Genomic DNA, 16,395 nt, shown 5'->3' on the forward strand with positions numbered 1-16,395 from the left:
TCCTATTAAATCTTTCCCCCCCCTCACCTTAAACCTATGTCCTCTGGTTCTCCATTCCCCTACTCTGGGCAAGAGACTCTGTGCGTCTACCCTATCTATTCCTCTCGTGATTTTGTACACTTCTTCGAGATCACCCGTCATCCTCCTGTGCTCCAAGGAATATTGTCCTAGCCTGCTCAACCTCTCTCTATAGCTCAGGCCCTCGAGTCCTGGCAACATCCTCGTAAATCTTCCCTGCAACCTTTCCAGCTTCCACTTCACACCTTAAATGAAACTCAAGGGGCACAAGCATCTTTCTTGTGCATAAACAATGCAAGCAGGAATTACCACACGGATTCAGGTGAGCATCCATAGCTTTTTCTCAATGAAAGAAATAGCATGTGTGATTTTTGGCAGTATCTACTCTTAAGGTTCATCTAGAACAGAGTAAATATTTAGGCTATATTGGTTTCCTCATACTTAATCCTTCTTCCTGCATTTTAAGTCCCCCTCACCCTATAATTTACTTCCGATCTACAAGCTGAAGATGGTGTAAATATGAAGCTCTATCTTCTGCTAGGCTCTCCCCTTATCAAAATCGGATTCTGAAGTGTGGGGAGACGATTTTTGACTTTTCCCTCTACTATTCATCCCCTTCTTTTCCCCGTGCCCCACCTGGATGCATACCCATGCAGCTAGGAGGATGAAAGGGTAATGCTGGTGCTAGTTCCTAGTACATGCACACATTTTACTGCAGAGGAGTAAGTGAGCTGGATACAGAAATGAAAGGCTGACAAAATAGGTTCACCTTTATGGGGGTCAAAAATAGTCTGGAGCTTATTTGTCTTGAGAAGAAACATCCCTTTAAATATGAATTGTTGGCCAATTTTCCCACATTGTCCATTAAGCCAGCTTTCATTACATGCCAATAACTGCACCATACAATTTGTTAAATTGAGCAGAGCATGAAAATATTTTGCATAGTTAACTCCTGGCGTAATATCCACTTTCAACTCGCATGATTTTATATACTTTGCAGTGATCGCAGAAATAATCCTGCAGCATTATTCACACATATTCCAGGTTTTTATGAGGAATGGATGATGTTTTGGGTTGAAACCCTTCCTCAGACTGGTCTTGATCCGAAATGTCATCCATTCCTTCTCTCCAGAGATGCTGCCTGGCCCGCTGAATTATTCCAGCATTTTGTGTCTATCTTCGGTTTAAATCAACATCTGCAGTTCCTTCCTACACATACCAGGTTTTGACCCCTCTTACCCTTATTTAAATTACTATGTAATTTATATAATTTAAATTACATAAATTACTGTTGCAGAAATAATAGATCCTTTCACACCAGTCTCTATCTCAATGGGCAGGATTATACGACACTTTCTGATTCAAGAATCTCTGGGTTTCCTCAGCTCTCTGACTCTGTTTCAGCTACTCATTGGCTTACCAACTAACTGTGTACTCAAACCCAAATCCCAAATGCATTTGTTTCTACAGCAGACTACGCTAACCAAAAAAATGGAATCCTTGATTTAATTTTGATGAGTTTTCTAACCCACGATTTTCTAATCCCTGGGTTAGAAAAATTAACTTTGCTGGCCCAAAAGATATATTAAAAAAATAGAGTTAATATATGCAGTTAAAGTAATTAGGCCACATGATTTATGTATCTTTAAAATGATTTAATTACTTTAAAACATACTGTAAAATTTACCCCAAAAAGAATGTGCATGTTGACATTTAACCAAACAAGTTAAATTAAATTTCTGGGTTGGAGCAGTGAACTTTACCAAAGGATGTATTGAATAAAATAACAGTTTCTGATTTGAAACAATCTGGACCTTTACTATACCTTAAAAGCAAACTTTTATGCAAAAAAAGAATGTGCATGTTATTTATTAACTCCTGCAAAGAAAGGAGGGGTGATGGGGGGGTGTGAGAGGTGGTGGGGTGTGAGGAGGGGGTGGGTGGTGGATGAGAGCGGCGTGAGGGGATGTGAGAGCGGTGTGGGCTGTGAGGGTGGGGAGAGGGGGCGGGTCGGCCCTGTTCCCGGGGGGCGGGAGGGAGGGAGGGCCTTGTCACAAGGCTGCGGGCGGGGTACAGGGCGGCGCCGGGGTGAAGTCGGGCTGGCGTCGGGGTGGAGCAGGGCCGCGGTGCAGGATCGGGGCGAGGTCGGGGTCGGGCCGCGGGGCGCTGGGCGAGTGGATGGCGGCCTGTAAGTGCGTGGCTGCCGGCGCCGAGCTCGACGATTCGGACGACGGCTGGTACCTGGGCTGTGACGGCATGGAGGACATGGACATAACGGTGAGGTTACAGAGAGGGGGAGGGGGGAGTCGCCACAGTGGAATGTGATCCTGCCCCTATGGTCGAGATGTGCGACTCTCCCAGTGTTGTAGCAGTAGTGCTGATAGCCCCCTCTGTATGGGGTGGCATAGACGTGGGGTTGGGCTGTAGAGATGCTTGGGGTGGGCCAGTGACTGCAGCCCCATCCTTGGAGAGACCGAGAGAGAAGCCCTCTCCTGGGGGTTGAGAGGATGAGACACCAGGGGGGTGTCGTCACTCAGCCCATCATGATTTGGATGAGAAGATACAGGGCAAGATTAGCAAGTTTGCTGATGATACAAAAGTGAGTGGTTTTGCAGATAGATAGTGAAGATGGTTGTGAACGATTGCAGCAGGATCTAGTTCGATTGGCCAGGTGGGCGGAGGAATGGTTGATGGAATTTAATACAGAGAAGTGTGAGGTGTTGCCTTTTGGGACGTCGAACAAGGGCAGGACCTACACAGCAAATTGTAGGGCTCTGGGTAGTGTAGCAATGTTACAAAATTTTGAGATTTTAAAAATCAAGTCTGTAATTTATCCCATCAGATAAAGCATAAAAATAAGTTTAATTTGACACCTAATTCACTTTCATATCTCAAGTATTTAAAAAGTTATGGCCATTTTCATACTGGGAAATGAGCATCTTGTTCCCTATTGATTTTCTATGGACATAACAAAAAAGCTGTGATCGTGAACAGTCAAAAGCCCATAACTTTCTTAAAAATTAAGAGAACTGAATGAAATTTTCAGTTATCATAGATTGAAGCATTCTGAAACAAATATAAAATAATCTTACTTGGATGACCTGAAATTAAAGCATATAATTAGTTAGTTACCTAATTGTAGCTAATTTCAGACTTCAATTACTAGATCTAAACATCTATCCATTTCTTAATAAATGATTAACATTTTTAAATAGCCTAAATGTCCAAATAATATTCACAAATAATTCACAATAAAACATGATTTTTAAATCTCATTTACATTAATTTATAGGCCAAATGGAAGGAATTTAGTGTTTAATTGCTGTAAATAAATGCCCATTTAAATCAGCTTTCCAGTGGGTCCCTGTGGAACGCGCTGGTTTAGAACGTTCTCATTGCGGTAGATTTGTGCCCCAAATGCCGAGAAAAATACTGCGCGATATAATGGGCCCAAATTGAGCTACTCGCAATATTAAACTTAGTATAAAGGGATCTTTAGAAGCCCTTTTTAATGTAAAAATATACAACCTAACTTCTGCTATTTGCTTTATGAGACCCTGCGGTTGCTGGCGGTCGCGGGTTTAGAGATTGATTTTTAAACTACTATAACTATTATTCAAGGCCTTTAAACCTAATAATAGCTTTTGCGACGGGGTCTTCCAGTGATTTTTCGTTAATAATTAACTAGGCTGAACATTTTCGATTGGAACAGCTTAGAGAAAATCGCGTTTTAAACCCGCCCCCTCTAAACGGCGCCAAAATCGCGCACACCCTCAGCAGCAGATCTTCAACGACGCTTCAGGTAGGCTTTGCAACATACCTAGGTAGTGTTGTAGAGCAGAGGGATCTAGGAGTACAGGTGCATTGTTCCTTGAAGATCGAGTCGCAGGTAGATAAGGTGGTCAAAAAGGATTTTGATACTTTGGCCTTTATCAGTCAGAGTATTGAGTATAGAAGTTGGGAGGTCATATTGCAGTTGTATAAGACGTTGGTGAGACCGCATTTGGAATCTTGTGTCCAGTTCTGGGCATCATGTTATAGAAAAGATATTGTCAAGCTTGAAAGGGTTCAGAAGATATTTGCAAGGATGTTGCCAGGACTAGAGGGTGTGAGCTATAGGGAGAGGCTGAGTAGGCTGGGTCTCCATTCCATGGAGTGCTGGAGGATAAGTGGAGATCTTATAGAGGTATACAAAATAACGAGAGGAATAGATCAGGTAGCTGCACAGTCTTTTGCCCAGAGTAGGGAAATCGAGGACCAGAGGACATAAGTTCATGGTGAAGGGGAAAAGATTTAATAGGAATCCGAGGGTAACTTTGTCCCACAAAGGGTGGTGGGTGTATGGAATAAGTTGCCAGAGGAAGTAGTTGAGGCTGGGACTATGCCATCATTTAAGAAACAGTTAGACAGGTATATGGATAGGAAAGATATGTTTGGAGGGATATGGACCAAGCGCAGGCAAGTGGAATTAGTGTAGCTGGGACATTGTTGGCCGGTGTAGGCGAGTTGGGCTGAAGGGCCTGTTTCCACACTGTATCGCTCTCTCACTCTATAACAAGGCATACAAATGGTCCAAATGGAGTAAAGAGCTTGTGTGCGACCAAAAGATACTACAGAGTATTAATAAGTTGCCTAATCACAGTTATTTCTTAATGGTGATTAGGAATTGAGGCATAAAAAACATTTGTAAATGTTCTGATGAACCTTGCTCTTGCCCAACCAAAAGATTGCAAAGGTAAATGAAATCTTTGAACATCCCCCTTCCCTCAACATGCAGCAATATGTAGAAACAAAGCAATGTCTGAAGCACAGGAGATTTGTATACACAAAATATAATGAGAATGCAGCATATGAACTCTTGTAGACACTAATTTCTGACAAAATCGAAATAAAGTACTGTTATATATAATAAGATGAAAAACCACGTTAAAACAACATTTTGGCACCAAGGTTGATTGACTTGTGCCCAATTAATAGATTTTCCTATTGACTAGATATTACTTGTATTATTCCCAAAACATGTATATATCACTTTTTAACGTGTTACAACGTAATAACTCTTTCAACAAATCCAATAAATTTAAAGGATTAACAAAGTGAGTCCTGGGAGATTAAAACTGGTGTGAGATACAGAAACTGGTGAATTTCAGCTTAAAATTTCCAGTTTGCTATTTTTCAGCTTGTCAACAAGATGAAACATCCAACCATTTCTATCCCTGGCCCACACTCTGCATCTTGGCTTCAGCCACAGCCCTGCCTTACATTGTGAAGCCCGGCTCAGGCCACAAAACCATCCAGAAATCTGGATCTGGCTGCACACTTGGCAAACGCTCCAAGTAAAACATGGCCAACTTTGCAAGTCTGTGGATAACGAGCTTAAAAAAAAGTGAGCCAGATGCAGAACTGGTTTATTGGAGTTTTATTTGTTGATCACTCAATCTTGAGTAAGATCTAGGAGTGCAATGTTCCTTGAAGGTCGAGTCACAGGTGGATGAGGTTGTCAAAAAGGCTTTTGGCACTTTGGCCTTCATCTGTCAGAGTATAGAAGTTGGGAGGTCATGTGGCAGACTTTGGTGAGACCGCATTTAAAATATTGTGTTCAGTTCTGGACACCATGTTATAGGAAAGATATTGTCAAGTTTGAAAGGGTTCAGAAAAGATTTACGACATGTGGATGTTTCCAGGACTGGAGGGTGTGAGCTATAGGGAGAGGTTGAGTAGGCTGGGTTTCTATTCGATGGAGCATAGGAGGATGAGGAGAGATCTGAATTTGAAATAATTTGAAATAATTTAATTGCCACACAACCAAGGTCGGTGGTATTTGGGTTGCCAGCAGCGGTACAATAATAAAGAACACAACCACAATAAAAAATTTACACAAACATCCACCACAGCATTCATCACTGTGGTGGAAGGCACAGAGCTTGGCCAGTCCTCCTCCATTTTCCCCCGTGGTCGGGACCTCCACCCTCCACAGCCGTTGCTGCGGGTGTCCAGATGGTAAGGGACAAAGTCAAAGTCAAGGTGAGTCCAGGATCGGCTCTTCCCAACCAGAGACCGCGGCTTCAGGCTGGTGTAGGCCGCAGGCCGGCGGTCAAAGTTTTAAAGTACCTGCCGTGCCGCAGCCGGAAGCACCGCAGTCTGCAGGGCCGGTGGTCGAAGCTCCCCTCCAGGGGAGATGATAAGTCCATACCGCGCCCTGCGGTAGAAGATGGCCGCGGGCCGGCGGTGGAAGCTTCTTCTTCCCCCCGGGTCCCAACGTGAGATCCCGGGCTGTGGACGCCGCACCAGCTGGAGTTCTGCAGACCGCTGCTTCAGGCTGCCGGCTGCCGCGGGCCAGCGTAACGGAGCGCTCCCCTCCAACGAGGTCTCACCCGCTCCGCGCCGAGAGTCCACGCTGTGCCCGCCGCTGAAGCTCCGGGCGCGTCTCCGGGAAAGTCGGCGCCGATCCATGCTGTTAGGCCACGGGGGAGGCGGCCTGAAAAAGTCGCCTCTCCTTGGAAGAGGCGGCCGAAACGGTTTCCCCCTTACCCCCCCACACCACCCCCCACACATAACACACAAAGAAACATTAAAAACAGACTTTTAAACATACTAAAAAAACAAAAAATCTTATAGAGGTTAACAAAATCATGAGAGGAATAAATCGCGTAGGTGCACAGTTTTTTACCCAGAGTGGGGGAATCGAAGACCAGGGGACATAGGTTCAAGGTGAAGGGGAAAAGATTTAATTGGAATCTGAGGGGTAACATTTTCACAGAGTGGTGGGTGTATGGAACAAGCTGCTAGAGGAGGTAGTTGAGGCTGGGACTATCCCATCATTTAAGAAACAGTTGGACGGGTACATGGATAGGACAGGTTTGGGATATGGACCAAGCGTAGGCAAGTGGGACTAGGGTAGCTTGGACATTGTTGGCCGGTGTGGGCGAGTTGGGCCGAAGGGCCTGTTTCCACACTGTATCACTCTATGACTTTATGACCATGACATCTAACCTATAGAGTTGGATTGTGCATGAACTTGGCTGATTTTCTTTTCCTCTCTGTTTCTTCCAGTCATACAGTGCATCTTCTTTGTATGAACAAGCACTGCCTTTTATGTGGGTTTGCCAAAGAGAAACTCTTGGGGATATATTGTATGGGGCAAAGATAGCTGTGATCAGGATCGAGAGACCAGAAGGCTGTGTTGCCTGCCTAATGTCCAGGTTTGGGACATCTCGTCTGAACTGCAGAAGAATTTGGAGTAGGAGGGGAAAGATCCAGGTGTCGTGGTCCATGTCCTTACAGGAAGCAAGGTGGGAAGAAGTGTAGTCCAGATAGCCATGGGAGTCAGTGGGTTTATAGTGGGTGTCGGTCAGTAGTCTATCACCTGCAATGGAGATAGTGAGGTCTAGAAACGGTAGGGAAATGTCGGAAATGGTCCATGTGTATTTGAGTGCCGGATGGAAGTTAGTGGTGAAATGGATGAAGTCCGTGAGCTGTGTGTTGAGCTGGAGGTAGAACTAATGCAGTTGTCGATGTAGCAAAAACCTGTGTCATTTTCACAAAAAACTACTCTATGTTGAATGTACGCTTTGGATTTGAAGGATTTAACTGACCCTAAAAATAATTCATAAATCAAAATGTTTGATCCTTCAGATAACCAAAGAACATAAAAATGTACTTAATATATGAACATTTGGGTTTTTTTCAATTCTGCATTTTGATACTTCCTTTTGTTGGCACCAAAATTATTTAGGCTACATTACAACCTCTGTGTTAACCCTCTTCTGCAGCATTTTACGTGATTGATCACCCTTCTCAAGTTTATTGTCATATGCCCAAGTACAGTGAGTTATGGATATAATGGAAACCTTGCTTGCAAGCAGCATCACTGGCAAAACATGAACGCATAAATTATGGAGAAATTATATAAAAAATATACAGATTCTACAAGCCAGTGTAAAGAAAAAGTTTGTGCAAAAATCAATACATTAGTGGAAAAGGCAAGTAGAAAACATATCCATGGTAGTGCAAGAGATGTTATGAAGTTTTCCATCAGAAAATAGTTGTTCCTGAACCTGGTGGTGTGGGACTTCAGGCAGCCCATGCAAGCCCAGTGAACAGGCCCTGGCCCAGATGCTGGGAATCCTTGAAGATAGAAGCTGCTTTGGGGAGGGGTGTGTCAGTGATGGACTGGGCTGAGTCCACCACTCTCTGTAACCTCTTGTGCTGCTGTGTATTGGAATTGCTGAACCATGCCATGATGCAACCTTTATTTTACAGTTCAGCTACACAGAATTGTTCCCCTGATTTCAGCCATCGTATCTTACAAATTAAGCTATTTTCCTGCCCAAAAACAGTTGTTTAGTGCAGAGATACAGCGTGGAAATAAGCCTTTAGGCCCACCGTCTGAGCCGATCAGCGGTCGCCTGTACATTAGTTCTATCCTACACAGTAGAGACGATTTACAGAAGCTAATTAACCAACAAACCTGCACTTCTTGAATGTGGGTAGAAACTGGGGCTCACGTACAACACGTACATACAGAAGGTAGTTGAGGCCAGTTCATTGGCTATATTTAAGAGGGAGTTAGATGTGGCCCTTGTGGCCCTTATGGAGAGAAGGCAGGGATGGGATACTGAGTTGGATGATCAGCCATGATCATAATGGATGGCGGTGCAGGCTCGAAGGGCCAAATGGCCTACTCCTGCACCTATTTTCTATGTCTATGTTAAAACTCTGTAAAACAGTCCCCGTCGTCAGGATAAAACCTGAGTCTCTGGCACTGTAAGGCATCAACTCTACTGCTGCACCACCGTCCTTTTCGTACATTCCCCAAAGTTCACACATCCTTGTTCATAACTTTGGGAGTTTTTCAATGTTCATCAATGTCATCTCTTTTTCATTTAATATTCAGTCAATCACATTACAGGTATGTACATGCTATTGGCAAGCTTTATCTTGCACCTTGAACTTAAAATCAGCATCAGGGTTTCAAAACCTGCCTTTTGGTTGGGCCAAATATTCCCTAACAAAATATCAGAGACTATGGAGATGGTACACAAACTGTACAAATAACCTATTCTTAACTACACTGCATCCTTCCCAACCATTGGCAGCTGCTGAATCTTTGGTCATGATTTTGTAACCTTTAAACTTAATTTCATCTGTGCTTTATCGGCCTCTATCGTATTCCTAAGATTAAATTTAGATAATAAGGTCATGTGATAGGAGCAGAATTAGGTCGTTCCGCCAATCAAGTTTACTCTGCTATTCAATCGTGGCTGATCTATCTCTCTCTCCTAACCCCATTCTCCTGCCTACTCCCAATAACCCCTGACACCCAGAGCCGGCCTTAGGCCGATTGGACCGATTTTTCCAAATTGGGCCCCGCGCCCAAGGGGGGCCCCACGTTAATTTTCCGTGTTTCATATGGAAATACAAATTCGCTTTGTTAAATAAAGATGGAAAAAAAACATTCGCCATACGGATTTTTTTTACAAAACTTACATGGTTTTGTACATGGAATACAGACGCTGTATGGCTATCAGCCACAAACGATGTGTTAACGACTTTTTAACACTTGTGGCACTTGTGTTAACAAGTCGTTATCCAATGCGTCATCAATGCATGGATCCGCATTCCTCAGTAAATGTGTAATTGTGTTTTAGAAGAAGTATTAATGACGCTGCGTTCCTTTGAATACAATTCACGCGGCTTCATTAACACTTCTTCAAAACATAATTACATTTTACTGAGGAATGTAGATTGATGCATTAATGACACATTGAATTTCTTAAAACTCACCATCATGAGTGAGAACTTCTTCTTGGTCTGCAGCAGGTTAGTCATTCAATTTACCTACCGACCCACATTGTGTCTCTCTGTCTTTCGCTCTCTTCCTCCCTCTCTCTCCCGTGCGCTCTATCTCTCCCGTGCGCTCTCTCTCTCTCTCTCCCGTTCCCCACCTCTCTCTCTTGCTCTCTCGGCATTCCCGGAATCATTGACGTTTTGCGGTAGACAAAAATGCTGGAGAAACTTAGCGGGCGAGGCAGCATCTATGTAGCGAAGGAAATATGCAACATTTCGGATCGAAACCCTTCTTCAGACCCGGCTATTTCCTTCGCTCCATAGATGCTGCCGTACACCCGTTGAGTTTCTCCAGCATTTTTGTCTACCTTCGATTTTCCAGCATCTACAGTTCTTTCTTCGACGTTTTGCGGTGATGGCTTCATCTGCGGTTCCTTTCTGTTGGGGGGGGGGAGAGAGAGAGTCCTGGCCCGTGGCGGCTCCTGATAAGTGATATGTTCCCTCCGCGGGTGCTGCCTTGCCCGCTGAGTTCCTCCAACACTCTGTGTTTTTTGTTTGGCTCTGAAGTTGAAGGTGGACCCCCCTGTGTCTACCTTCAACTCCCTGTCTGTGGTGACTCAGCGGGACGGGCAGGGGCTCTGGGGAGAGGGTTGCGTTTCTGGTCGAGACCCTTCTTCAGACAATCACAAGTACTCTCACCGACGAGAGTTCAGTTCAGTCTGAAGAAGGGTCTTCTCTCCAGAGTCGCTGCGCTGCCTGTCCTGCTGAGCTACTCCAGCTTTTGTCTATCTTCAATTTCCGAGTCAGATAAAATTGCAGACTTGATTTTTTAAATCTCAAAATTTTGTAACATTGCTGGAAAATGTACCTGCTTCTTGGAGGCCGAAGGTTAGGTTGTTAGCCAAGAAGGATAGACTTCGTTATCCCTCAGTACAGCAACATCAAGAACGATGTTGCTGTACTGAGGTATAGCCAAGTCTATCCCTCATTGCTAGCAGCTGATGGGAAGCGCCACAATGCGGTGGCGCCCGCAGCGGTGAGTGAGTGTTACTGGCATGAACCCGATCCCCTCCTTCTCAACGCTCATTCCCTCCTCGCAACTTTACCCCTGGCTAGACTCCCCACACGCTGTGAAAGGAACTCTCCCCCGAATTGTCATGTTACTCACGACACGTGACTCATTTATAATTATTTATTTATTTTTCAACGAAACATTTTCCCAATTGGGCCCCGCACCTCCTAAGGCCGGCCCTGCTGACACCCATACTAATCAAGAATTTATCTATCTCTGCCTTAAAAATATCCATTGACTTGGCCTCCACAGTCACCTGTGGCAAAGGATTCCTCAGATTCACCACCCTCTGACTAAATAAATTCCTCCTCATTTCCTTCCTAAAGGAACATCCTTTAATTCTGAGGCTACGACCTCTGGTCCCATACATTTGCACAAGTAATATTGAACATGTCTGGAAGTGAAATTTAATTCTGGTAGACAGTTCCAACAGGTAGCACAGAAGTCCAGAAAAAATGACATGTTAATGCAGTGTGAGCATGCAATCGTTTCCTTTTGTTATGAAATGTTAAAACTTTACAGAATATAGGCAAGGTTATCACCACAAACTAAATCTACATAATGTGTTTCTGTAAAGTCATCAACAAATACCCTTCAGAAATGTAGAAATCTAATAGTGAAAGAGATCGGTGCAGAATCATAGTGGTGTTATGGCAGAGGCTGATCGACTCATGAAGTCTGTGTCCATTTTCCAGGGCTATCCCCTTAGTCTGCAAATTAATTTCTGCCAGTTACCTACATTTCTCTTGTGAAAACCGTAATTGGGTCAAAACAACCTCTAACTGAATAACAGAGATCAAGGCCATCCTTCATTGCCTTAAAAGTTACCTGCTGCGGAAACTTTTGTTCATAATTTTGTCATATTTTAATGTGATCTCTCCTGTTTCGCCACCCTGAACGGCATTGCATTCCAGTTCGTAACTGTGCTCTCCATTTTCTGCACATTCTCCTTGTTATTCATGGCACAAAAGGTTAAATGTGTGTCCTCTGCATTAGGGATAAGCCTGGTAGCTATTGGCTGGTGAGCCTTACATCAGTGGTAGGGAAGTTGTTGGCGAAGATTCTGTAGGAGATGATTTATGTTTACTGGGCAAGGCAGGGACGGATTAGGAGAAGGAAGGGACAGATTAGAGAAGTCAGCATGACTTTGTGCAGGGGAGATAATGTCTCGCAAATCTGATTGCGTTTTTTAAGAAAATTGATGAAGGCAGTTCGGTAGATGTGATTTACATGGACTATAGTAACGTTTTTAACAATGTCCCAATGTAAGCTGGTCCAGAAGGTTACAGCTCAAACGATCTGAAACATTGGCAAACTGAATCCAAAATTGGCCTGATGATGTGAGGCAGATGGACATGGTGGATAGGTGTTTTTCTTCCTGGAAATCTGTAACGAGTGCTATAGGTTTTATTTATTTATTATTATTATTTTTTTATTTTTTGTCTAGTTAAATGTAGTGTTTGGTGTTTTTTAACACTGGTTTTAAATGTGTATATGTGGGGGGCGGGGGGGGGGGGGGAGGGGGAAACCGTTTAAAATCGTTTAAAATCTCTTCCCTGTCTGGGAGACCCGACCTTTTCCCTGTCGGGTCTCCGTTGTCATTGGGGCCTAGCACCGTGGAGCGGCCTCCAGCCTGAACGACCCGGGGGCTCGGGAGACTGCGGAGCTGCGGACTACTCACCATCGTGGGGCTGGCCGGCCTCGGAGCGTGGGGAGTAATGGTGACTCGCTGCTGCGACTCGACTCCTGGGGCTCGGAGGCTCCAGCTGCAGCCGCAGGTCCGGTGGACCGGGACATCGGGAGCTCGCGGGTCCAGGGGGAGAGAGAGATCGCTTCCCGGAGCTCCCGCAACGCGACTTCTCCAGCCCGTGTCGCGGGGTTGAAACGACCCGGAGCGGGGTCATACATCACCCGGCACGGCTTCATGGCCGTGGGACATTCCAGCGCCCGCCGGGGGCTCCAACTCCGAGACTTCTAGACTGGGAGCGGGGCCGTAAATCGCCCGGCACGGCCTAAAATGGCCATGGGACTTATCATCGCCCGCCTGGGGCTTCGACATCGGGAGAGACATGGAGAACAGGGGAGAGAAAAGACTTTGCCTTCCATCACAGTGGGTTCACTGTGATGGATGTTTGTGTGAACTAAATTGTGTGTATGTCTAGGAATTGTCTTTGTTTGTATGGCTGTGGAAACAGAATTTCGTTTGAGCCTCACTGAGGCTCAAATGACAATAAATTGTATGGTATTGTATTGTAGGTCATAAATGATAGGAGCAGAATTAGGCCATTCGGCCCATCTAGTCTACTCCACCATTCAACCATGGCTGAGCTCTCTCTCCCTCCTAACCCCATTCTCCTGCCTTCTCTCCATACCCCTTGGCACCCCTCTACCACAGGAATTGGTGCTGGCACCTTTGGTGTTTGTAATTTCTATAAATGACGGATCAGAATGTAGGTGGTTTGATTAGTAATTTTGCAGACAGCACAAAAATTATTGGAGCAGTATATGGAAAGAAGATCTTCAAAAGATTCCACAAGACATGGATTTGCTGGAAAGTGGGGCAGAGTGGTGACAGGTGGAATTTAATCTAGGCAAATACACTTTGGGAGCAAATTCTAGCGCAGTATATAGAATGAATGGTAACATTGATGTACATTGGGACCTCGGCATACAAGTCCACAGCTTCCTAATAGTGGCAACATAAATAGATGGGAGAGTGGAAAAGGCATTTAGTGTACTTGCCTTCATATGTCAAGGCATTGACTATAAGAATTGGTATGCACGTTGTACATGTACTAATCACTGGTGAGACTGCACGAGTACGGCAGTTGTGTTCCCCGTACTGCAGAAGAATGTGGTAGGAATAGAATTACCTTTATTGTCATTCAGACCTTACGGTCTGAACAAAATTTCGTGCCTGCAGTCATACATACAATAATACAATAATAAACAACAATAAACACAAATTAACATCCACCACAGTGAGTCCTCCAAGCACCTCCTCACTGTTGTGGAGGCAAAAATCTTAGGGCTGCAGTCTCTTCCCTCCTCTTCTCCCTCTGCGCTGAGGCGATACCCCACCGGGCGATGGCACAAACAGTCCCGCGGCTCACCGAACCCCGCAAACGGGCCGGATCAAACACCGCGGCCCGGGGTGGTCGAAGCTGCCGCCCTCCAGTCCAGCGGACGCAGCCACTGGCCCGTGGCTGAACCTCGGGCTCAGGTCACCGCCGCCAGAACGCCGTCCCAGCCACCCGAGCACCGTTCCAGCCCCGAGCCGGATCGCCCTCACGTGAGTGCCGTTCCTCCCTCGAGCTGGTCCGCTCCGACGGGAGCACCATTCCACCCTCGAGCTGGGCCGCTCCGACGGAAGCACCATTCCACCCTCGAGCTGGGCCACCCCGACAGGAGAACCATTCCACCCTCGAGCTGGGCCGCTCCGACGGGAGCACCATTCCACCCTCGAGCTGGGCCGCTCCGACGGAAGCACCATTCCACCCTCAAGCTGGGCCACCCCGACGGGAGCGCCATTCCACCCTCGGGCTGGGCCGCCCCGATGGGAGCGCCACAGCCCCTCACGGGAGAGTCTCAGCACCGCGCCAGGCCGCCCTCACGGGAGCGTCACAGCCCCTCACGGGAACGCCGTTCCAGCCCCGAGCCAGACCGCCCTCACGGGAGCGAGCCCAGGGCGAGTCCTGACAGGCTGCCTCCGGAGTCTCGAGGTCGCCAGCTCCGCCATTAGGCCTCAGCGCAGACGGAGGCAGAGAAGGGGGATACAACAAAAGAGTTGCATTCCCCCGAAGGGAGAGACAGCAAGCCCCGTTTCAACCCCCCCCCTCCCCCACATAAACACAACCTAAAAACCAAAAACTTAACTAGAAAAAAACAACACAAAAAAGTAAAAAACAAACGGACTGCAGGCGCGCCGCTGCTGCCAGGGCAACGCCGCCACTCCGAATAGAGTGCAGGGGAGACTCAGCAGGATTTTGACTGGAATGTAATGCTATAGTTGTAATTGTTTCGGCTGGGTTTATTCTCTCTGGAACGTTGGGAGCTGAGATGTGATCTTAATGACGCTTATAAAATTATGATGGGCACAGATAAAATAGATCTTTCCCAGGCCAGGGACTCTAGTGTCTTACTTTTTAAATTAGCATTGTTTGTAGCTATCAGTTTTATTATTATTATTACTGCCACTGCCAAAATATCCTGCTATAATAATTTAGCTTTTAATTGACTTTTGGATGAAATAACTAATAGATCCAAGGTAGCAAAAACTGTGAATGTCATTAATTAACAACTCTCAGCGAGGAGTACCAAATATTTAATGTGATCCATATTAGGTTTAAGAATGGGGCCCCTCATAATAGTTTTATGAATAAAGGGGGGTACACTGACGCAGTTGGTATTGCTGCTGCCTTCCAACACCAGAGACCTGGGTTCGATCCTGGCCTTGGGTGTGCTCACTGTGTGGCGTTTGCACGTTCTCCCTGTGACCGTGTGGGTTTCCCCCGGGTGCTTTGGTTTTCTCCCACATACCAAAGACGTACGGGTTTGTAGCCATTGTAAAATTGCCCCTTGTGTCTAGAGGAGGGAAGTGAAAGTGGGATATCATAGAACTAGTGTGAAAGGGTGATTGATGGTCAGCGTGGACTCAGTGAGCCAAAGGGCTTGTTTCCACACTGTTACTGTTCAAAAAATTTAAGTTGGTGCAGCTCAAACAACCAAATAAGTTTGTTGCATTTCTAGTTCACCCAGATAGGCAATTAAGTGCAGAGGACTACGACCCCCTCTCCCTACCATCCTACTAGCCAACATACAATCACTAGAAAATAAAGTGGACTTAAGGTCGAGGCTGCTTTACGAAAGGGAGCTGAGGGAATGCTCTGTTCTGTTTCACATGGCTCACCCCCAGCTCCCCAGGCTCAGCTGTCCAACCTGAAGGGTTCTCCATCCATCGCATGGACCGTACGCAGGCATCTGGGAAAGGGAGAGGAGGAGGCGTCTGCCTCATGGTCAACTCTTCGTGGTGCTCTGACGTGGCAGTTCTGTCTAACTCCTGCTCTCAGCACCTGAAACATCTGGCAGTGAAGTGCTGCCCTTTCGACCTACCGAAGGAATTCACCTCCATCATCCTGACCGCGGTCTACATCCCACCCCAGGCAGATGACCGTCTGGCACTGGTGGAGCTGCACGCCGTGGTCAACAAGCGCCAGACATCCTACCCCGGGGCATTTACCACCATAGCCGGGGACTTCAACAAAGCCATTTTGAAAAACTCAATCCCAAACTACTATCAACATGTCTCCTGCAGCACCAGAGGATCAAACACCCTTGACCACTGCTATACAACCATCAAAGACACCGATCGTTCTATCCCCCGCCCTCACTTCGGGAAATCTGACCATTCAGCGGTGCTGCTTCTTCCTGCATACAGAAAGCAACTGAAGAAAGCACCCCCAGAGGTGGGGACTGTACAGAGCTGGTCGGGGGGGGACAGAGGAACAACTCCAGGA

The 16,395-nt window shown here is 46.1% G+C and overlaps 1 protein-coding gene across 1 annotated transcript in view; it reads left to right on the top strand.

Annotated features, from left to right (window-relative positions):
* The first annotated feature begins 2,071 nt into the window (after positions 1 to 2,071).
* asz1 (ankyrin repeat, SAM and basic leucine zipper domain containing 1) overlaps positions 2,072 to 16,395 on the top strand; it is an 89,467-nt gene continuing 75,143 nt past the window's right edge. Inside the window, exon 1 of the mRNA XM_033038310.1 lies at positions 2,072 to 2,295. Within this exon, the coding sequence (XP_032894201.1) occupies positions 2,197 to 2,295 (99 nt within the window). The 5' untranslated portion in view covers positions 2,072 to 2,196. The remainder of the gene's footprint in view (positions 2,296 to 16,395) is intronic.

This window comes from Amblyraja radiata, chromosome 19 (assembly GCF_010909765.2).
Source record: "Amblyraja radiata isolate CabotCenter1 chromosome 19, sAmbRad1.1.pri, whole genome shotgun sequence".
Taxonomy (NCBI): domain Eukaryota; kingdom Metazoa; phylum Chordata; class Chondrichthyes; order Rajiformes; family Rajidae; genus Amblyraja; species Amblyraja radiata.